General features: G+C 36.1%; 1 protein-coding gene across 12 annotated transcripts in view; it reads right to left on the bottom strand.

Moving 5' to 3' along the window:
- The window catches only part of SCN2A (sodium voltage-gated channel alpha subunit 2), an 81871-nt gene extending 63595 nt beyond the window's left edge, over window positions 1-18276 (bottom strand). For 6 of the 12 annotated variants that reach the window (XM_087435315.1, XM_087435317.1, XM_087435316.1 and 3 more), the window contains exons 1-9: window positions 17966-18276; window positions 16913-17031; window positions 8106-8195; window positions 7204-7332; window positions 6544-6635; window positions 5393-5665; window positions 2473-2536; window positions 794-935; window positions 448-654 (exon numbers count right to left, since the gene is read on the bottom strand). In XM_087435315.1, coding sequence (XP_087291441.1) covers window positions 448-654; window positions 794-935; window positions 2473-2536; window positions 5393-5665; window positions 6544-6635; window positions 7204-7332; window positions 8106-8195; window positions 16913-17031; window positions 17966-18232 — 1383 coding nt within the window. In that variant the 5' untranslated portion in view covers window positions 18233-18276. Of the gene's footprint in view, window positions 1-447; window positions 655-793; window positions 936-2472; window positions 2537-3913; window positions 3923-5371; window positions 5666-6543; window positions 6636-6727; window positions 6820-7203; window positions 7333-8105; window positions 8196-16912; window positions 17032-17965 lie in introns of all 12 variants that reach the window. The other 6 variants (XM_004428245.3, XM_087435325.1, XM_087435318.1 and 3 more) reach the window with 4 other exon arrangements.
- Window positions 18277-22917: the final 4641 nt, after the last annotated feature.

Genomic DNA, 22917 nt, shown 5'->3' with positions numbered 1-22917 from the left:
ATCTTTCTATGAAGATTATTATATATGAAATAATCTCAGTTCAACTCCGGTTTTCTGACCTTTCCTACCTCTAGTGACACTAATGAAGAAGCAACTATAACTGAATTCTTCTTCCCCAGAAGATTAAGAAAATACTCGATTGAGGACATTAAGTCTGACTACTTTGTGAGCTTGAGTAAATGAGGGGTCACAGGGGAGAAAAAATGTCAATAAAGCAATTATAATTCTCCATGTTTTGATGCCATTTGTATTGACAGTAGTCATTAAAATGAAATAATAATATCCTAATAACCAAACAGGCTCCTAACACTTACCAAACACATCTGACATGTTTTGAATGTCAATCACCACTGCTGATTTTGTGCACAAAACGCCACTGACTTTACCAGTGTGGTCGGAGAATTGAGATAAACAAACACAAAAGAGCTCTATGCTTGCTAACTATACCTGAGCTTCTTCTTGTTGCTTTTTTAACTGTTCAAGCATCTGCTGAAATTCAGCTTCTTTCTGTTCAGCCTCTTCGAGTGTTGCCTGATTCTGTTCCTCATAGGCCATGGCCACCACAGCCAGGATTAAATTTATAAGGTAGAATGAGCCCAAGAAAATGACGAGCACAAAAAATATCATGTATGTTTTCCCAGCAGCACGTAGTGTCTGCAAAATGGAAGAGATATTTTATTAAATATTATACAGGAGTTACCAGCTCACACTCTAAATAATAAAGAATTTCACAGCAGTTCTCTTGATCTCAGTATTTTATGCTTCCCAGAAGAATCCTTGTATCCGTTCTCACCAGCTGGTAAAGGTTTTCCCAGAAGTCTTGAGTCATGAGACGAAATAAGGACAAGAAAGCCCAGCTAAAGGTGTCAAAGCTGGTGTAGCCATAGTTGGGGTTTCGACCTGCCTTCACACAAATGTATCCTTCTGGACACTGGCTGTAATTAGGTTAAAGGAAAGACAAGAAGTCAGTAACTGCGAGTCTGTTGGCTGGTTTTCCTGTTTTTATAGATGCCAACGTCTATTTTATAGGACACGAGGGAAAGCAGATTTCTCTCACCTTACCCAGCCCTGAACCCAGCTCTGTGAGGATTGGTTTACAGAATAATAGAATCTATTAAGTCTACTTGTGGATTCCTCCGTGATTGATAATTGTCGTTATTATATTGACCATGTCTCCACATGAAAGCAGTCATATCATGATTAATGTCTTCTGGGACTTGTGGACATGAACAGAAAAATGAGTCTACAGGGCAAAATTAGTTTTTACTGAAGATGCAGAAGGGTGTGTGTATGTGTGTGTCGCAGTAGGGAAGAGGGGTGAAAAAAGGACGAATGCGGGCACCTGGAGAGGATGAAATGACTCTGCATAGTAAGGATTTCATAGTATGACCTTAATGATCAGGCTGACCTGGCCTCAATATTGTGCCTGACACTTCCGGGCTGCATGATCCTAGGCAAGTTTCCTAACCTTGCTAATCTCTGGGCACTCATATGTAAGAAAAGCTAATAACAGAACCTGCCTCGCAAATGTGCAAGCACTGAATAAGACATTGTATGTAAAGCATTTAGCACAGTGCAGACAAGGAATTAAAATCATTCTGTTTTACTTATTGCTGGGATCTGGAGATAAAGGCAGCACAATCCTTATCATACAAGCCAAATGCAAAGCCTGTTACCACCGGGAATTTTGCTATAGGCATTGGTTACTAATGTCCACAATATCATCTTCCATAAAAAGAATGTTAGCTTCTGTCTATGATTCTAAAATCTTGACAAATAAGAAAAGGTAACTTTCTCTGAATTTTCCTAGGCTTTAGCTCCAGGTACAATATTTCTTAATAACAAGCATTCACATGACGTCAATCATAATAATTAAAAGCACTGATTGAGTGCTATTATAGCTATATATTCATTAGTTGGTTTAATTCTTACAGCAACCCTATTATTATACCCATTTACCACATAGGAAAACTAAGGCAAGGAGAGGTAACGTTATATGGTGGAGTCAGAGTTTGACTCTGTGCAAACTCTCCAGTCTATGCTCTTAACTACTTAGCTAAAATATGCTAGACATACATGCACCATGCCTCAGACATTGACATTATCTTCAGAGAGCTTACATTTTAAGCCATGACCACATTAGCATATATATAAAATATCACACTTACAAAAGTACATGGTTATGAATTCTATTAACTTAAGCTTCTTATGGATGCGTACTGCTTTTCTATTTTCCATTGAACTAATTTGGAAGATTAGCTGTGACCTAGTAGGAAAGAATAATTGCTGCAGATGAGTGTGTGAAGGAGGTGAGAATCCACACTTATCCCAGCTATTTTGAGAGTCAGCGTGAAGTGGAATTTATGGAGGGCTTTGAATGAGGAGAGAGCGGAGGCCGTGGGTGGGAGGTGGCAGGTTATTGAGGCCGGTGGCGCAGTGCGGACTGAAACTCAATAACGAAACATCACTTACCCTGCATCTGAGCTGTTGCCACAAAGCAGAGCATCATTTTGCCCTTCCAAAAAGTAAAAGTGACCTATTTAAAGAGCGAGGAAGAGAAAGAATCATTAAAAAAGCCCTGAAAACACTCAGCCATTGTGTCTAGGTAATAAAGCTTACAATTTTTTTCAACCACAACAAAATGGACAAAATAATAACTATGTATGTGGCTAAATGAAAATATTTTAATAATAATTGAATACTAAACAATTATCAAAATATAACACTTTTGATTAAACAAATGTTTAGAAAATCTGTTTTAAAAACAAAATTTTTTCCAAAAGAATATTTTAACATTTTCATATCAGCATTTATTGCAAATATAAACTCAAATTGCTTAGGATATTTCAAAAAAGAGTCACCACGTTAAGGCTGTTTGCTTGGCACAAAAAGTGACAGAAAGGGAAGCCTCGTTGCTTCTAACTATTTTCATACAAATAAAATTTTATCTTAAAAATACTTTTTGCCTGGATTCCAAATAGATTAAGATATATTTTTCCTGCCAATTTTAACTTAATTTCCTGTGAAAAGTGGGCTTAGGTGTTTGTTTTTTCTATGATGCTGTAAGTGTTTTGTTTTGGGTTTTGGCTTGATTGGTCTCTTTCAAATGAACAAGATAAACTTGTTTCTTTGGAGATATATATTTTCTAAGTATATCTAGTTTCTGTTCTTAGGGAATACCTTAGTTACAACTTTAATAAGTTGCAAAGATAATCTAAGGAAACATACACATACATAAACATGTATTTATATATTCAGATACAAAAAACAGACACATAAACACAAAAAATTATTATGACTGTTTTTAGGAATACTTAAAGCCTATATTCAAGGAATACCCTAATATATTATGTAGGGAAATGTGGGTCATAGTTTTGTGAAAAGTTTTAGATCCTGATACCTCACAACATACATCAAAAAATAATTCCAGATTTTTAAAGATTAAAAATTTAAAGACAAGTCCATTCACATGTTGTAAAGAAGACATAGGGTTTTTTGTTTTTTTTTTTTGTATAGAATATAAAGGTGGCTGCTTTATATGTAGAATATCTAGGTGAATATTTTTATTATTCCTGAATCAAGAAGCATTTTCTAAACTTAAATATAGAAAAAATGAAAACAAATTTGATGACTCCATTGCCTAAAAATCGAAATCACTTAGGCATCACATACAAGCAATAAGATGAAAAATAAGCTGAAGAATATATTTTCCAAAAAAAGACAAATGTTAATATACTTGATAAACTAAAGAGTTTGTATGAATTCCCCAAAACATATTATCACCTGGTAGAAAGATGGATAAAAATATCAACAGGTAATTCACATTATACAAAATATATAACTTGCTAATGATACTAATAAACATATTTTTAAAATTCTACTGCATTAATAATTAAGGAACAAGAGGATACACTTTTCCCTTCTACCAAAAGATTTTAAAATATGGAAATAGCCAATATTAATGAGCGTCCAGTAAGATGACCAGTGCTATAGGGAGTATATAGTTGTATGATCTCTCTACAGAGCAATTTGACACTATATCTTCACAGCCTTAATCTGGTCATACCCTTCAACCCCCAAAAATTCTACTAATAGAAATCCATCTGAAGGAAACAATCAGAAATAGAGAAAAGATTTACGTGCAAAGATTGTCATTGTGCTGTTATTATAATTGTAATAAATGGGAAACCTCCAAAATAATGTGATAATTTGTTCTATTTATTCATTTATCCAATGAATCTTACTGAGCCCAGTATAAATCTTCATAAGAATGCTGTTAAAACATTAGTATAATGTCAAAAGTGATAAAATTTCATATGGTTCTAAAAACCATGAAGGATACCTCAGAATGTGTCCCAGTGGAGTACTGAAAATCAAGGGGTCAATGGAAGTTGGCTAGCTAACTGTACATGGAGTGGGAGGGACTTGGAAATCCAAATGACAGTGGGACTGGCTTCAACGATAAGAAATTATACTGAAGTATATGGCCTCATAAGCGTATTCTGATGTCCATCTCTAAAATAAAATCAAACTACAGTCATGTGCCACATAATTTTCAGTCACTGAGGTTTCGGTCAACGACGGACCACATATTCAATGGTGGTCCCACAACATTAGTTCCATGTAGCTTAGGTGTGTAGTAGGCTATACCATCTACGTTTGTGTACTCTATGATCTTCGCACAACAACGAAATCGTCTAACGATGCATTTCTCAGAATGTATCCCTGTCATTAAGCCGTGCATGACTGTATACAAATAAACAACTCTAATACAATGACTGACACCAAAGGGATAAACTGGAATAAGAATATCATAGAGGTAGGTTTTGGGTTTACCCTTTCCATCATCAATAAGTGAATGGCTGGATTGGGGTTGTTTAATTTTCTGATGAGTACACAAATTCAGATTTCACCTTGGTGAATGGTTTCTCTCTTTCCAGATACAACATATGCACTCAATACATACATTGAGTCAAACAAATAGGACAAAATTATTTTTCCCTAGTCTTCTTAATAATACATTTCAGTATAATACACTGAAAAGTTCAAATTACAGATTTATTTATTAAGATCACTTCCTTAGATGAAATGAAAACTCCTGATTAATGACTACCAAATAAATATTTTTGTTTAGACGGCATAATATGGTATTGTGTTCAACACTGGTTTAGGAAAAGGTAACACATTTTTACATGGTAACTTTTATCACGTTGATTGACAGATAAGGAAAAAGAAGTAAGGTATTTGATTTCTCTACTACATATATAAAGGTATCTTAAATTGGTCTAAGTCATTTGGTTCACATGAAAATTGAGACAATTTCCATTATATATATATATTTTTTAATATTTAAAGGACTAAACAACTTAACGGTTAAAAAAGTATATCTTACTTTTATCCTCAATATAGTCATCCCAGTTAAACATGCTCACTGTCCTATTGAAAGCGGTACCATTCCCATCCAGTGAGTTATTAAAGAAGGTAGTGATGTTTATTTCAAAGGAAGAATTATCTGGGGGCCATTGCAAACATTTATTCCGCAGGTTGCCCATAAACAGCTGTAGTCCTATTAGTGCAAACACACTCAGACAGAACACAGTCAGGATCATTACATCTGAGAGCTTCTTCACTGACTGGATCAGGGCCCCCACGATGGTCTTCAAGCCTACAAATAAAATCAAAGGGAAGAATTTAAATATATTATTCAACAGCTAGTTCACCGACAAAAACATCATGAGTTTGTCCTGGAAAATAAAGATGTCATGCAGAATGCCAACACTATTAGTTTAATGTTTGTGATTGAATAACATTTTCATGAAAAGCCTGCTAGCTGGTGAAAATGAATGAAAGCAGAACTTGTATGTCCATTAGAAAATTGTGAATGGAAATGAACTAAAAGTGTATTTCCAAACACTCCTTAGAGCAAAAGAAATGATTTTGTTATTCATGCTTAAACATCAACCTCGTGTAAATATTTTGCTTTTATTTGCAGATGTCTTACTCCCTAACCTCTTATTGATTTTAGAAAAATCTATATGAATAGAGTAGTAAGAAATCTTGAAGTCACTGAATTACGAGGTTATATATTTGTGAATTCTGCAAGCTTGAGTGTGGGTTAAAAAAGGAAGACATCTGAAAACTGAGCCCCATGCAGCACTCATGCTATCCCTTGCTCTTTCATTTATCTGCCTTAAGAAAATTACCAGTTTTAAACTTAAATGGTCAAATTTGCATCAGTTTGAATGCCTCATAGTTTAGCTTCTATGCAAAAAGCTTGATGTTACAGGATGCAAACCATGTAGCCTGTTACTGCAAATGTCTCATGCAAAAACTTGTTAAACTCAAAGGCTGATTTAGAACAGTGTTAAAGAAAGCAATTAGGAAAAGCAAAGAATCAAATCCATCCAAAATATGATGTACTGATTCTTGCTTTTTTGCATATTTATTTGCAATAGGTGACAAGCAACAAGGCTTATGCACAACAGCTGTGATTGTAGCACCAATGGAGCTAAAGTCAGCCTCGGTGTTTAACCTAGCTCTCACCTGGAATGACTGAGATTGTTTTCAAAGCTCGGAGAACTCTGAATGTTCTCAACGCTGAGACATTGCCCAGGTCCACAAACTCTGTCACATATCTGTAATAGGGAGTTCACACACAAACACAATAACACACAAGAAACAGTTGGAGATATAAGGGGCCTACCACCTTATACCAGTTTCTTCTTACCTGGAATTACAGAAATAGTTTTCAAAGCTCTCAAGACTCTGAAAGTTCGAAGAGCTGAAACATTGCCTAGGTTTACAAATTCTGTTACATACCTGTAGAATTAAATCAGAGTTATTCAGAATTTAGGGAAATCTAAGTCTACGTTGGTCTTTCATCAAGACCTTCTCAACTTCAATGAGTGCTGCCATCAGATTTCTCAGTTAAGAGAAAAATGGCGTTGCCATCAATCATAATCTCTGTTACTTGGGAAACTTTGTTACTTTACAGCCTAATTGAAACCAAAGCCATATAATTTACTACGAGAGTTCCTAATTTCTCCAAAATTCATAATTTGATTGGAAGAAAAATAATCTAAATTCATATGATAACTAAGAAACATGCTTGCTCTGTTCAGAGAAGCCACCAAAGAGAAATACAGTGTAGGCTCCCACTAAGGATTTACTCTTCCAGGATGGAAAATGTATCAAGATACTTACGCAAAAGTAATGACTGTGAAATCCAACCAATTCCACGGATCCCGTAGAAATGTGAAATCTTCTAAACAAAAGCCCCTTGCAAGTATTTTTATAAGTGATTCAAAAGTATAAATTCCTGTAAAGGTGTACCTGAGAGAAAATAGCCAAGCCCACATTAAAGATCTAGTAGGTAACTTACATGTACATATCTTAAAGGTGACTTACACAAAAATTAGAGGCTTCAGTATTGATCTATATTGGTCTCTCTATGATGTAGAGCTTAGGTAGGGCTTAAGGCAAAAAGAAACATTACATTCTGAAAGACATTCTCATTGACTAACTAAATGAGTATGTACTTGCTACATTAATTAGACTAAATGAGTATGTACTCGTTACATTAATTAATTTGAAGGCCCAAATAATATGGTTCTATATGAAGATATTGTCTGAAATACACTGGCTTTTGGTCTGATTTAAGCAAACTGGTATTAATCCAAAAATGAACGAAGCATTTGTGCTTAATAAAATATGCATCACAAAGAACCATGAAATATATACTAAAAAAAACACAGAAAGGTGATAGGCATGATAAAAAGAACATACAAACTAGGCATAATTTTTATCATTGCATATTAGTAATCACTGGTGATCTCCAAAATTGTGAGACACACAAGCAAGATAAGATGGCTACAAATACCAGCAGTCAAACCAGCTCAGTAATTTGAGCAATTGAATGAGCCATGCAAGCCTTGTCCTAGAGGAAATTTGCAGTTGAAATGAACTTGAATCATTGTCTAACTTGTCTGGTTTGGAGGAGCTAGTATGGTTTGCTAAGAAACTCATGAGGTCTCAAGATGTTAAACGCACAATTTTAAATAGAAAGGAATGACAATATTGAAAGATATTTTTTATTTTCTACTTACTCCACATTCTTTGTCCAGTCTGGAGGGTTACTCATGGTCATAAACACACAGTTGGTAAGGATAGTGCACATAATGAGCACATTGAATAAAGTAGAAGAATATCGTCAAGGAAGACAAAGCTCAACAGAAAATCTCACTTTCATGCCCCACCATGCCTTTCACCATCACGAAGTTTAGAACTTTTATGCCCTTATTAATTTTTTATTGAGTTTGTTTTTTCCATTTCTGTAATTTTAACAACCCCATATCTAGGCCATATCAGGCAAAGCCATCAACTATTTTGAGGCTAGTTAGGAGCTTTTAGTAACTAAAAAGATTAAATGCAAAGAAATTAGTTCATTGGTAAATAATTTATCAATTTAAGTTTTTTAAACAGCAGACTCAACAACTGAACAGCAAGCTTAGCATGTATGTAAACCCTGACAGAAATTCAGCAAGAGAACTCAAGTAATTAATTAAATGCATTTTAACTCCATTCTAAGGGTCACCCTGGTGGAATGTCTCTAATAAGATCCTTTCTAAGTGGAGTGTATAATATGCTGTAATTGCTCATAAAATTTTGAAGAGAAGATAGCTGGCGTTAGTCTGGCATTTCTTGGGTTTGGAACTGCGGCTATATTACTTATTAATTTCCCTGAGCCATGGTTCACTTCACTATACAAGTGAGAAAAAATAACCGTTTCTCAGGATTGCTGTGAGGATCAAAGTAGTTACAATATGTTAAGCCTCCTACAACTTAATGTGCCTGGTACATAGTAGATGCTCAACAAATTGCTTTTCTAATTTCCCGAATCATAGAGAAGACTACTTATAACAAACATCTGGTTTGTTTCACTCTACCCCACCTTGCCTTTGCAGACGTATCCAATGCCCTTCACTTTTCTTTATATTGAAAAACAGCAACTCTTTAAGAAAATATTTCGTAGGTTAGATAATTGAAATGACTTTCTTTCATATTGAATAAAAAGCACAAGAAGGATTCAGTTTCAATTATGTAAAACAATAGACTTTATCAATGTAAATTTAGACACAATGATAAAAATCCCAGAGAGTGAATATGTGCTATTTATAACCCTTCTCACTCTTTATTTTTAATATAAATCTTCACATTCCTTGCACATAAAATATCAACACCATTTTCAGTGCAGTAAAAGAGGACAATGAGTAGCCAATGTTGTGCTAATCTATAAAAGAAGTTTCTTTGCACCTACGACTGGCTTTAGTCAAAGCAACAATTGATTTTTTGTTTTACTAGCAGTGATATAAGGCACATGCTTAATTCTCAGCTTGTTCAAATGCATCCACATGAAAACAGTTGTAAGTGAATGATGTGGATCAGCCACGTGAGGGCACTACAACCTAGAAAAACATCTCAAGGATGAAACATATTTTTCCTTTATTGCTAAAAATGAACAAAAATTAAGATAAAACTAAAGATGATTTGCTATTAGTATATAAAACTAACTAAAAAAAAAGGATCCGCTGTGTCTGCTAGCCTGCTAGGACCTCCTGGAGAAAATAACTCCGCTTGGCAGATTAGCACCATTCTAAATGCTTGGTTTCCAACCTCAATGGTCCTCAACACAGCGCTGTATTTCTCCACTTTGCTCCATCTCTTGCTTTCTGCAAAGACAATTTCAAATATTCTCCACTCTCCTTTGACCTCTGACCTTCTTCCTTTCCTCCCTACCTCAAGCTGATGACCTTATTTCCTACTTCACTGAGAGAAGAGATAGCATCAGACTGCCATACCTCTACCTCCCACCCTCAAACTGACAAACGTCTCTCTATCGGGACCTATCTTTCCCCCTTCCTTCTTCAATGGGGGAAATTTTCAATCCCTCCACCTATACTCTGGGCACCTTCTACCTTTCCAGAATACTTCAGAAATCTCTTATCTCTTCTTTCTCTTATCTTTATCATTTCCTACTCTACTGGCCTCTTCCTAGCAACATAAACTTGCTTAAGTCTTTCCTATCTTGGGGGGAAAAAAAAAGAATATTTTCCTGTAACCCACAATCCTCTTTAACTACTTACCACCCTCTTTTCTCTTTTTCACAGCCAATTTCTTAAAAGAGCTATTTATCCTTTCTTTTGCTCATGTATCTATCACATCCTCAGCCTACTAGCTTTTCTTTGTAAAAATGACAAACTCTCCACACTTTGTCAGTGAAAACAAAAGGATAACTTTGAGTTCTTATTTGACTTGCTCCCTCAGCAGCATTCCACAAGGATGGTTCTTCCCCCTTTCACTACGTTCTCTTCCCTTTGCTTTTATGAGACCCTAATTCCCTGGTTTCTTCATGCCTCATGGGCAACAATTTCTTTGTATCCTATGAAATGTCGTAATTTCCTTTATGAAAAGAAGAACATAGGATATCTAAGCCACAGTCCTCTCCTGCTATACTCATCCCAGTAGAGCTCATCAACAAACATGGCTTCAAGTACCATTTACATACCCATGAATCTCAGATATTTCTCTCCAGGCTAGACCTCTCTACTGAACTCCACACACCCATTGTCCATAGGACATCTGCACTTACATATCTCATTCATACTTCAAAATCATTAAAAGATTTTTGGTTCTAAAACTGAACTAAAAATCTTTTCATCCCACCCCTTTGCTCCCTCCCACCCAAATACTGCTCCTTTGACATCTCTGTATCTTAGAAGATATCCCATGATCTACCCAGGAACCTAGGAGCAGTCTTGGATTTCTCTCTCTCCCTAAACCTCCACATCCAATTTAGCACCAAATATTGTCAACTCTACCTGCTATCTCTGGACTCAGTGTCCGTTTTTCCATGCCCACATCACTACATGGTTCAAGTGTCCATTAGGTCTAACCTAGATTATTGCAGTTTCCTCCAAACTGGTCTTTTCTGAACCCATGTCTGGTTCCTTTCAATCAATTCTGCACACTGTGCCAAAATGACCTTTGTAAACATAATTCAGATCATTTTAATAGCTTTCCATTACTCTTAGGGTGATGATCAAATGTCTTAGCGTAGTCAAGATTCTAGGGGGTCCAACCCTTACCTACTTCTCTAGTTTCATATTCTTTACTCTTCATTGTGCTCTCCCCAGTCCAATATTACTGCAATTGTTTTACATCGTCAAACAAAATACATTCTTTCTCAAATCACAATCTTTGCAAACGCCAGCTCTTCTCCCTGGAAATGCTTTCTACTTCACCCTAGGTAACTCATACTTTTTCTTCAGTACTCAGATTAAAAGTTATTTCTAGTAGAAAGCTGTTCACAATAGCACCTGACATGTTTAGATCTGCCAGTTATATTTCCCTGTGGCACTTTATACTATTCCTCCAATGACTAATTTTAATGTTGACCTTTTCTATTAGACTGTCAGCTTCACAAGGGCAGGGACCATGTCTGTACTGTTCACCACTATATCCTTGCCATTTCGCACAGTGTCTGTTGACTACTGAATGAAAATAATTTTGTAATTCGTTTGTTACTAAATGGAATAATATTTTTCATTTTTAGTGATTTTTCATTATGTATTTATTAATATGAAACAAAAATACAGCATGGAATTTGTCTTCACATATATTGAGTACACAAGTTTCTACACTTTTTTTTGACAGGGAGGATATAGGATAAACATAAGGTGAAAATTAATAGCCTCAGGAGATTTATTTCACATAATGGACTGAGCCATGGTTTTACGACCTCTAAAAAATACTTACTCTTTATAATAGTAGAATTTAATTATAATGAAGTAAAATATAAATTTCAATATTAATAAACAATGGAAAGCAAGATTATTGTCCAGTAAGTCACAATTGATAAAGCATTATATTCAAACAGGTGTTTTCCACATTGCATGACTATCATTTTAATAATAGAAAATACACTTAAGTTAAAGATCCTGACAGACACTCAAAAAGGAAAGCAAATAAACTCTTTTGCTTTTAAAGCAAAATAAGAGATAACTAGAGTCAGGTTTTTATGCTTTTGGTATAATAGACGCCTCTAAATAGAGAGTTTCAAAATCCATTAAATTTTAAAAATCACTATGGATTTATTTTATCAGTCACACACTTTCAAAGTTCCTAGAGTTTGGTGAGTGACTGAAATAGCAGGATTTCAATCATAACAAACATATGAATAGGAAAAAAATAATGTAAATATTGATTTTGTATTGGTGATAACATACATTGAACAAGGACAGAAACTCCACATCAAGGTAGATTTCAAGGGGTTAGAACTGGTTACAAAATGCATATGTCCTATATTATTTTCTAAATATATAGGCCAAGACACCAACTAGAGTACATTTTTCAAAAGAACAATGTATCCCAGAAAAATATTTCTTTAAGAGCCTTGGTATAATAAATAATATAAAAGAGGCAGACTAATGTATAATATCAGGATAAAAGGATCTTTTTAATCTATTAAATTTTTTATGCCAGGTATTAATAAAAATGTGTTAACCTTTTGATTGATACTGTCTAATAGGCGTCTCAAAAATAACATGTTCAAATCCAAGCTCTTGATTTTATCCACCATATTGCTCCACCTGAAATTGTCCCAAGCTCAGTCAACAGCAACTACATTTTTCTTTCTTGGCCAAACTAAACACTTGGAGTCATCCTTAGCTCTGCTGATTTTCTCATACCCTACATCCAATTGCTTAGCAAATCATGTCAGCTCTTCTGCAAAACACATCTAAATTTGGTGACATTTTGCCACCCTCATTGTTTCCACCACAGTCCAAGCCACCATCATCCCTTGCCTTCATAATGGCAGTAGGCCCTTAATCTATCTTCTTGCTTCCAAACTTTCCCCGCATGCAGTCTATTCTCCACACAGCAGCCAGAGTGTGAGTCAGGCCATGACATTCTTCTGCTGAAAATCTTTCAGTCATCTCTCCTGATCTCATTCAGAGTAAATTTGGTGTCCTCACCACGGCCTACAACTTTAGCCCCTGACCTCCACTGACTACTACTGTCTGCCTTTCCCACTCTGCTCCAGTCACTCTGGTCTCCTTGCCGATCCTTGAACACACCAGTTGCACTTCTACCTTCATACTTTGCCTTCATATTTGCTATTCCCCTTAGACTTATTTTTCCCCTAGATTTCTACGTCCCATTCCCTCACTTCCTTGGGATCTCTGCTCAAATGGTACCTTTTCAGAGAAGACTTCTCTGTCCATACGATCTAAAACAGTACCTTGTCACTCGTCTCTTTTACACTGCTTTATTTTTCTTAATAGCACTTATCACTAGCTGACACATGATTTATTTTTATTATCTTTCTCTTCCCAGACACACACACACACACACACACACACACACATGAATGTAACTTTATGAGAGCAGGGACTTTGTTTTGTTCAATGTTGCATCCCAATGCCTAGAATAATATCTCCACATAGTAGGTACTCAATAAATATTTGCAAATAAGCAAATGAATGAGTAATGAACACAAAATAAAAGAGAGTGCGCATATTAAGTTAAAACAATAAAAACTGACATAAAACACATTTAAAACTCTGAGAGAGAATTTTAGAAATACGGATTATTTTTAACTTGTTTACTATCTAGAAAATATAACCATATTTTATTTAACTATCAAAACAAGATACTAGGCACATCAAAAGCATTTTCAGTTTTCAAAATATATTCTGGCAAAAATATAGTAAGCATAAGTATAACTTATTCTGCCAAAATCAAGAAACAAAACTAATTTGATATGCAATATCTCCTAATGAAGATGACAGCTCTTTACAAAACAAGTCAGGATTTTCATTGGAAATAGAGGTCTCGGTCTAGGTTTAAAGATCGATTTCTTTATTGTAATGGCCATTTTCTGGTTTATAAATTAATGATAATAAATACACAATGACCTCTCAGTTGTGCTCAAACCCACCGTGACCATCTCCAAGCATTTTTTTTTTCTGAGAAAGATCAGCCCTGAACTGACATCCATGCTAATCCTCCTCTTTTTACTGAGGAAGACGGGCTCTGAGTTAATATCTGTTGCCAATCCTCCTCCTGTTTTTGCCCCAAAGCCCCAGTAGATAGTTGTATGTCATAGTTGCACATCCTTCCAGTTGCCGAATGCGGGACACAGACTCAGCATGGCCGCAGAAGCGGTGCGTCGGTGGCGCCCGGGATCCGAACCTGGGCCGTCAGTAGCTGAGCGTGCGCACTTAACCACTAAGCCATGGGGCCGGCTCCCAAGCATTTTTAACTTACAGCAAAAATACTGTGCCTGAAGTCAGAAAACCAGGATTTGAGCCTAGGGCTTGTGTTGTGAGGAATAAAAGACAAAATCATTGGGAAAATCAATGGCAAACTGTACAGTATTATATACATCAAAGTTTACTGGAATCTCTAATCAAGTGTGCCACTATCACCAAAAAACTGAAGAATTTATCTATCTTAGACTATTAGCCCAACTGCCTTTCTTTTCTTATATATCTACTCCAAGGTGTGACATTTGAAATACAATATTTTAATTCAAGCAATTAGAGATTTTTAAAAATCTACTTTTCTATGTTGGAAGAAATTTGTGGCTATAAGCCATTTGTAAGCTTTTAAGAAAGTCAACAGTTCATTTTTGCAAATCTTAATAGATTTACCTGGCTGCTTTCACGTTTCAACTTGCATCACTGCAGGCCTCCTGACAACTGGAAGTTTTCTTTCTCTCTTTTGGGAAGCAAGCGCAAACCCTCAAATTCAAGTTATATCTTGATTCCTAGAGTGCCCCCCACCCCGCCCTGCCCACCATAAACTGTCCTCAATGCCCAGATTCTCTGATCAAAACTTTTAAAACTGTGCTCATCTTCTCCCACTGGGAAGCTCTTTTTTCAGAGGGTTTTAAATTCAGGTTCACAGGTTCCCTAACTTTCTAGGATTTCTTGGAGTGGAGATGGTAGCTTTCACTCGATTTTCAGAGAAATGCACTATTTCTGTACAAAAGTTTTACAACACAAAACTGTCTCTTTAATACTGGGTTTCTTAATTCCATCTCACCATTCAGATTCAGGACAAAATAGATTTTTCTGACCTATTCAAACCTTCCATTCTGTCACTTGTCTTGCATCTGATTCTTTAACCTCTGATTCATTAATCACATTTATTCAATACATCCTCTCCCAGTGTTCACTATGAACAGAGCATTGGAGTACATCTAAATTTTCCACATAATTTTATACATAAATTATGTTAATATAAGGGATATAAAATTATTTTTAAATATAATGAATAATTTATGGTAAGATTTATTCAGTGCACAGATTATAAATACTCGAAACAGAATAATAAACCATAATTTATAATTCAAGAGACTCAAATCTAAATCTCAACTTTATGATTCATTCTTAATGCTAACTCAAAGACGTATTTTCTCCACGTACAACTGGGTTCTCTTACTTGAAAAACAAGGTAAGGAAACATTATTGTTTAACTCACAAGAAATTATTAAATCTTAAAACATAAATATAAAATTAACATATGTTGATGTCTTTGCAAAACTTGGGGTAAGCGGTGGAGTGGAATGAACTAGAGGTTAAAAGAAGACTGAGTTCCAGAATGCTATACTTCTAAAGACATCTAATCTAATCCATCTAATCCAACATAATTTAATCTGAAGATATCTTATCTAACTCAAATATTTTCTGGGCCTGCTAAGGGCAGTGAGCTTTTATACTGCAAGCCTTAAAGCCACGTCTGGGGTGACCATATCATGGAATCCTAGGCAATGACTCTTTCTAATTAGGAAACAACATTAAAGGATATGTCCTGAGACTTCGCTTAAATGTTAATTTTCCCTCCAGGAACCTTACCCCTGGTTCCTTTTGCATATCAGCCCTGATTCCAAGGCTTCTATGTTCTTCCTGTAAATGCTCCTGCTTGGCACAGCCACAATCTTCCAAACCTTTGCTTCCTCATTTTTTCTAGGGCTGACTGTCAGCCAGACCACTCTCCCTGGCCTAGAATAAAATCTCTCATTCACAACTATGCTATTTAACTTTCAGGAGTAAATCAAATTACCATCTCCCACTAAGATGTCATCAATCCCATTTCTAGGAAGTAGATAATTCAATAAGGAGAATAAAAAATAAAATGAGGATGTACATGGGTAGACAGACATTAAGCCTTTGGAGAGAGATAACTGTAGCAGGACCTGTGACTTGAATGAAACATAGGAACAAGCAATGAAAAAATAGAAGGAAGGAAGGAAGGAAGGAAGAAATAGACGATAGAAAATCAATGGGAATGCTGTTGGGAAGAGAATTTGGAGAAATATTTGAAAGGCTAGTGTTATACAGTCACAATTGTAAACATTTACTAACTCAAAGCTTTCAAATGCTGAATTAAAAAGCAGAAAGTAGTAAAATTCAGACAAAAATATATAAAATTGTGCAATTCAGAGTATGTGTATATTTTCAAATGTAAAAGAAATAAAGAAAATTAGCTCCTGGAGTTTACCCTTATATAACACTGTAAAATTTGAAGACTTGTAAAAGGATAGCCTGGTAATACAGTCAAAGTTAATGAAGAAGTCTTGGATGTAGCAAGCAATTCAGAAGGAAGGAGAGGATGAAAGAAGAAAGAAAGTAGTAGTGAGTCAGGGAGAGGAGAAATACTTGGAAGAGGGGAAAAGTGGTTTACTTACCTATGATCCCATTTTGCAATATGCTAACTGTCGAGTAAGAGGAAAGAAAAAGAAAGAGCACATAGCATTGCCAACCACATGTATTTCTGAAAAATTCCCAGCTCAATAATTCAGTCAAAGACCAAAATCATATGAAGTGACTATTTGAAAAAAGGATATGAATGTACCAAAATCTTAATAGCTAATTTTCTAATAGGGTTGAAGGGAGTTAAAATGTACAGGGCAGAGGTGGCACTGAATCGAGAAATTGCTTTCCCTTTATTCAATACTATAAACGTCTGAAAAAGAAAATACATAAAACAGAATTTAGAATCTTAATATTAAAATTAAGACCATTGTAAGAGAAAGGTGAGACCATTATTTAGAAATATAGCTTTATAAAATAATACAGTAATGTACTAATTACCTACATATGACATAATGATAGGTGCTTTTTCTTTCTGACCACTATAAACTCTCCAAAATTAAGTGACATCAGGATTTGAAGAAGAAAATAAAGAAAATTTGTAGTCAGTGCCATAGGAATTCTTAGTATCTCTATCAAGTTTTGATATCAGTATTTTTAAACTGTATTTATAATTCACGAAAAACATACAAGTGAGGCTCTGATTACTTCTTCAGTTAGATAAAAAAAATTTTCACAAGAACTTCAGGGTTTTCCAGGTGTGTTTTTGGATCAGACTCTTTCTTTGGCACTTACAATCCACCTGCTATTATTTCTTCTGCAGAGGGCCATGGAAAGGGCAGAGAGCCTACGGGGTGAAGCCAGAAACCTGCTGCAGATCACAAAGTGCTTCATATAGAGCTCTAGATCCTAAAGAGGAATTTAGATGCGACTCCTGGAAATATAATACAAAACATATATGTGTGTGTGTGTGTATATATATATACACACACATATAAATTATACTCCTTGTTTTGAATTTTTGCTTCACTACACTGTAAGGTGAATAGACTTTTGCCCTTCCTCAATTCTCCCACCGCAGGATGCCTCTTCAGTTCACTGCCTGTCCTGGGAATGTAGGTTCAAATGGGTGCTTCCAAAAGCCTTCTAGGCTAATGAGTCTATTACATCACCAGGCCCACCTAGCATCCTGGTGATATTTCAGACAGAGGGGAGGAGGCACAACATTCTTCACCAGGCACCCTTGGGAGTAGTCTAGAACCAGTTAGTAAGTAGAGGAAGTAACGGCAACTTGAGTAAGAACTCACTTTCTTATTGATATAGTAGGGGTCCAGGTCCTCCAGGGGCTCTGACACCATCTCTGGAGGGATGTCTCCATAAATAAACGGAAGGGATTTTCCTGCTTCCAAGTCACTATTTGGCTTTGGGCCATTTTCATCATCCTCATCCTTGCGCTCTTGTTTGGGTCTCTTAGCTTTCTCTTCTGCAATGCGTTGTTCAATAGCAGCAAGGGATTCCCTGGTAAAGAAGCGGAAGCTGTCAGGTCCTGGCGGTACCAGCACTGACTGTGCCATCTTTTCATCCTGCTCCTTTAATCACTGTTTAGCTCCTTGCATAAGAAAGTGCTATGGAAACGAGAGAGAGAGAGAGAAAGAGAGAGAAAAGCAGTGTCCATTAGGATAAAAGGTGACTGTGGCATTACATGATATTGAGATAAAATATATAAACCAAGCTATCCGTAATATTTTACTAAGGAGGCTGTATTTGGCATTCAAGGGATTCTCAGGCATGCATTCATTTGCTTGCATGAAGATCTTCCACATTCAGTAGGTGTCTATGAGGTAATCTAATCTCTCACTCCCAAAATGTTTGAAGTGAAAATATCCAATTCAGAGCTCGGAAATGGAGGATACTGGTTTGTGCTTGCTGTTTCACTTGTGTGAATATTTTGGCAGCCATCTTTTTCAGCAGCCTGTCTGAAAAAATGTCAGAGATCTAAAACAAGAGATGAATAATCACCCAAAATTGTGGAACCTCTGCGAGGATCTTGCATGTCTCTCTCCATTTTTTTCCACATTCCCTTTGGCTCACTTTTCCACCTTTAAAAGCTTTTTCAAAATCAACGCACCTGGTAAAGAGCTCTGGAAATCCTGAAATGCCAGGCTATGGGAACATGTAGATACTGCTTGAAAGCAGGAGAGCGGGAAGGAGCAGGGGATGCCCGATTGCTTTTGGAACTGCTCGGAAGCTACACAGGAAGGGATCCAGCTCCTGCCAAACTGGGCAGGAAGTCACTCACATCAGAGGTCTGGAGCTTGGACCCCCTGGCTTAGCAACCTGCTGCTAGCTAGTGTAATTGCTTCTTAAATTAACAAATTTGCAGTACCTTAGGAAATACTGTCGAGATAGTCCATTTTCTCAAATAGTGCCCATTTCACAAAAATCTACATAGCAGATTTGGACTTGAAAAAAATAGTAAGTTTCAGATAGTTTGTCTTTTAAGCAAACTCCTATTATGTTGATCTGTGCATTAACATAAATGGAGTTTTGCTGGTATTCTAATCATATTTTACTAGACTAACATACATAACTCATCAGACCACACCAATCATTCCCAATGTTACCTCTAAGCCAGTGGCAGGAGTTCTTATGTTTTTCGAAACAATACAACCAAAATCTGAACTCCTGAATCTGAATGCTATCTGTACAAAATCACTTATCTATTTTTCCTTCTTATAAAAATATCAATCCATTTTTACCCCCACCCTACAGGAATGAGAGTTGCCATTTAAATATATGAGGTGCATTTTCTGAGTATAAAATGCATTACTATCCAGTTCATTTCTGCAGCATATGCCAGATAAAACAGAGGGAAATCTAAAATAACATGAGCTATTGTACCATTTCCATAATTTTTTTTGGAAGTAGACTAGGACCTTTCAGCCACCAGCTAGTAGAATGCCCTCTCAGTATCACAGTGCCTCCAAACATCCCTCATTTTCCTCACCCAACCTCAGAGACCCTTATGCCTAGCGACAGGCATAGGCATGAAGATGGTCCTTGCACGTTCCGGGGAAGAAACTGCCAAGCCTAGATGCTCTAACAGAAGACACATGCCAAAACATGCAGCCAGCAGCTTCAAAATGAAAGTGGTCCTTTGCAGATTCCCCCAAGGATTCTACTGTAAAGGTAGAGAAGCATTACAGAGAATAAGCATAATAAGAATATTAAAACATTACCCCTGTAGAATCTTTTACACCAAGAGTTTGGGATTGATAAGCTGGCACCAAGAAGACTGCAGCTAAAATTCCATCATGCTTTTTTTCTTTTTTTTAATTTTTTTTTTTTTTTTTTTTTAATTCTCCCTCAAAGACCACACCTAACTTCCTGTAAAAGGATTCTGGTAACTGAAGTAAGAACAGGCATTTCCTGTGTGGGGACTACAAAACGGCATGATTATAACTACCACTAGAGGGCGGGGAACTGTGAAGAGAAACCGCTCACAGTGTACACACAGACGGATGTTTGAAACAGCCCAAAGCTTTCAGTAATGGAGCTCGGATTTTCTACAGGCTTTTCTTAGAACAGAACGTTAAGACTTTGCTGATTTCAATGATTAATTTTGTTAACTAACAATGCTTCCGTTCATGCTTTTTATTTGCTAAGCCAGAAGTCATTCAATCAATACAAATAATGCAAATTAAAAGTGAAAAATGAAGAGTTAAACATAAAAACTCATAAAACTGCAGTTATATTAAAGTCTTACAACAGTGGGACTTAACATTAGCCTCAGCCCTAGAGTATCTGAAATCCAATAAAATGCTTTGCTAATTCAACAAAGAGATGGCCTTTGTGCCATACAAGTTAACTTTCTCTAGAAACTAAATTAACTTGATGAGACACCAATTTTATTTTATCTCTGATTTAAGAGACTGAAAAGCAACCAGAAGAAAACTGAAAAGTCAGTGGGATCCCAAATGCCAATCTTTCAACTAATAACAGTTAAGATTTGAGGGCCTACTATGTGCCAGTCACTGACTGGGCTAAGATGTCTGCATGCACTATATCATTTCATCCTCCCACAACCCTATCAGACAAATGGTTTCATGATCCTTATATGAAAACTGAAGAAAGGAAGTACACCAAGGTTAGGAAAAGTAGCCCAAGATCACACAGGCAGGATTCAAAGTCTGACACCAAAAATCTGTGAACTCCATTCAGTCATAAAAAGAAACACCTGCTCATGCAACTAAAGCCTAAAATAAGGATTAAATAAAAGTCAGGCAGTGGCATCAATTATAATCAGAAACAGTCATAATTATTAAATCAATAAATTTTGCATATTTTCTAGCTTCACCATCTTGATTAGAAAATGTATTTGTTGGAAACGAGCAAGGAGAAGATACAGCCAAAAAAATTTTTAGTCACTCTAGCAAGGCTCTTTTGGTTATAAGATAAAAGAATGACTCAAAGTGGCTTAAGAGAAAGAAAAGAAAGAAAGAAAGAGAAAGAGAGAAAGAAAGAAAAGAAAGAAGGAAAAGGGAGTCCATTGATTCAAGGTTTATTGTCTAGGGTTAGCTTCAGGCATGGGATAATTTGGGAGCTCAACTGAGGTTACCAGCACCTAGTTATGCTGTATCCTTTGGCTCTGACTTCCACGGTGATGGCTTTTCTAGAGATTCATCCCTTGCTATGTAAGACGCTATAGGAGCTCCAGCTTCCCGGCCTCCCAGACTTAAATCCAATAGGAACAAAGACCCAGAAAAACCCTCACTGGCTCCAGTTGGGTCACATGCCCATCCCTGAAGTAACCACTCTGCCCAGGGTGATGCTGTGCTTTGTGCTTTGATTGGCCTCCCTAAACCAAATGCCCCACCCTTGGAACTAAGAGGTAACCTCACTTGAAACCTATAAACAGTCAGGGTTGTGATGGTAGTATAGGAACATTCCTCAAAAGCAGAGTTGGAGTACTATTACTGGAACAAGGGGGGATTGATGCTGGTCAACAAAAACAAGTGTACACTCTAGTCACATATTGGTCATATTTGCAGTGCCCCAATACTTAGAGTAACATTGTGAACACCAAGAGATATATATGTAGCCTATTTTGTAGCTTTACCATTTTTATTAGGAAAATATATATATCTTCCATGTATACCACCTTAAAGATTTAGAAACCAGGCAAGATATTTAGAAGATTCCTTCCCCAAAGTAGCTTGTCCTACTGTAATCAAATATTTCATAAATCTCTATGGTGAGCGTTAGCTTCATTTATCAAATGAATACATGGATATTCTGGTCTCACTTTACAGATGTGCTTAACAATAAGCTAACTGGTTATACAAAAGTTTCTAATTCAAAAAATAAATTGAGGCAAAAATTTACAAAGTGATTTGCCAAACGTATTTTTTGGGGAAACTAACCATAATAATAACACATAATGCTTACTTTTTGTCAAACACTATTTTAAGAACTATAAAACCATTTAATTCTTATAACAACCTGATGAAGTAGATAGTGTGATCAGCCTGATTTAAAACATGAGGAAACGGAGGCATCAAGAGGTTAAGTAATTTGCACCATGCATAAGTTCTCACAGCTGGCAGTGGTAGAGTGAATATTTGAACTCTTGCTCTCTAGCTACAGAATCTATATTCCTAACCATTATGCAATGCTTCTCAAGCTTTTTTCCTGAATCATTCACTATCAGGAACACACCAAGGTAATGTGCAGTTTCTTTGATATTGTATTAGTTGTAGGGTCACCCCTTTCTCTCTCATTGATCCTAGCCAGTGAACGTGTCTTAGGATATTTAAAAAGGTGAACACAAAATTTTTTACCAAAACATCCAAGACATAAGATGAGCAACACCTGAATATTATTTCCATCTCAAAAAGACTTTCGTACAATGCAGATCTGAAATAAGAATCAGCCTATTGTTTCTGATTTCCCTGGATGAGGTTTTCAGGTCACGTGTACTAAATTTTCTTCCATTTGCTCTGTCCCTTGTTAACACCACACTGATATTTTATGAGAATGATAATGACATGTTTCATGGCGTTTTTAAATTCATTCAGTTGTATTACTTTTCAGACAGAAGATTTTGTATTATAACTTTTAAGGCCAAACATTAGTTTTGGAAGACCTATGAATAACGGGAAAGGCAAACTATTATTTTAAGTAGTCAGAAAGGAAAGAACACTAAGAATTGGGTTTCTAAATTCTGATGACATTTCTGTTTCCCTTTCAATGCCTCTTT

This window comes from Ceratotherium simum, chromosome 9 (assembly GCF_057802395.1).
Source record: "Ceratotherium simum simum isolate JZ-2026a chromosome 9, ASM5780239v1, whole genome shotgun sequence".
Classification (NCBI taxonomy): Eukaryota; Metazoa; Chordata; class Mammalia; order Perissodactyla; family Rhinocerotidae; genus Ceratotherium; species Ceratotherium simum.
This window is presented reverse-complemented; position numbering and strand designations above follow the sequence as displayed.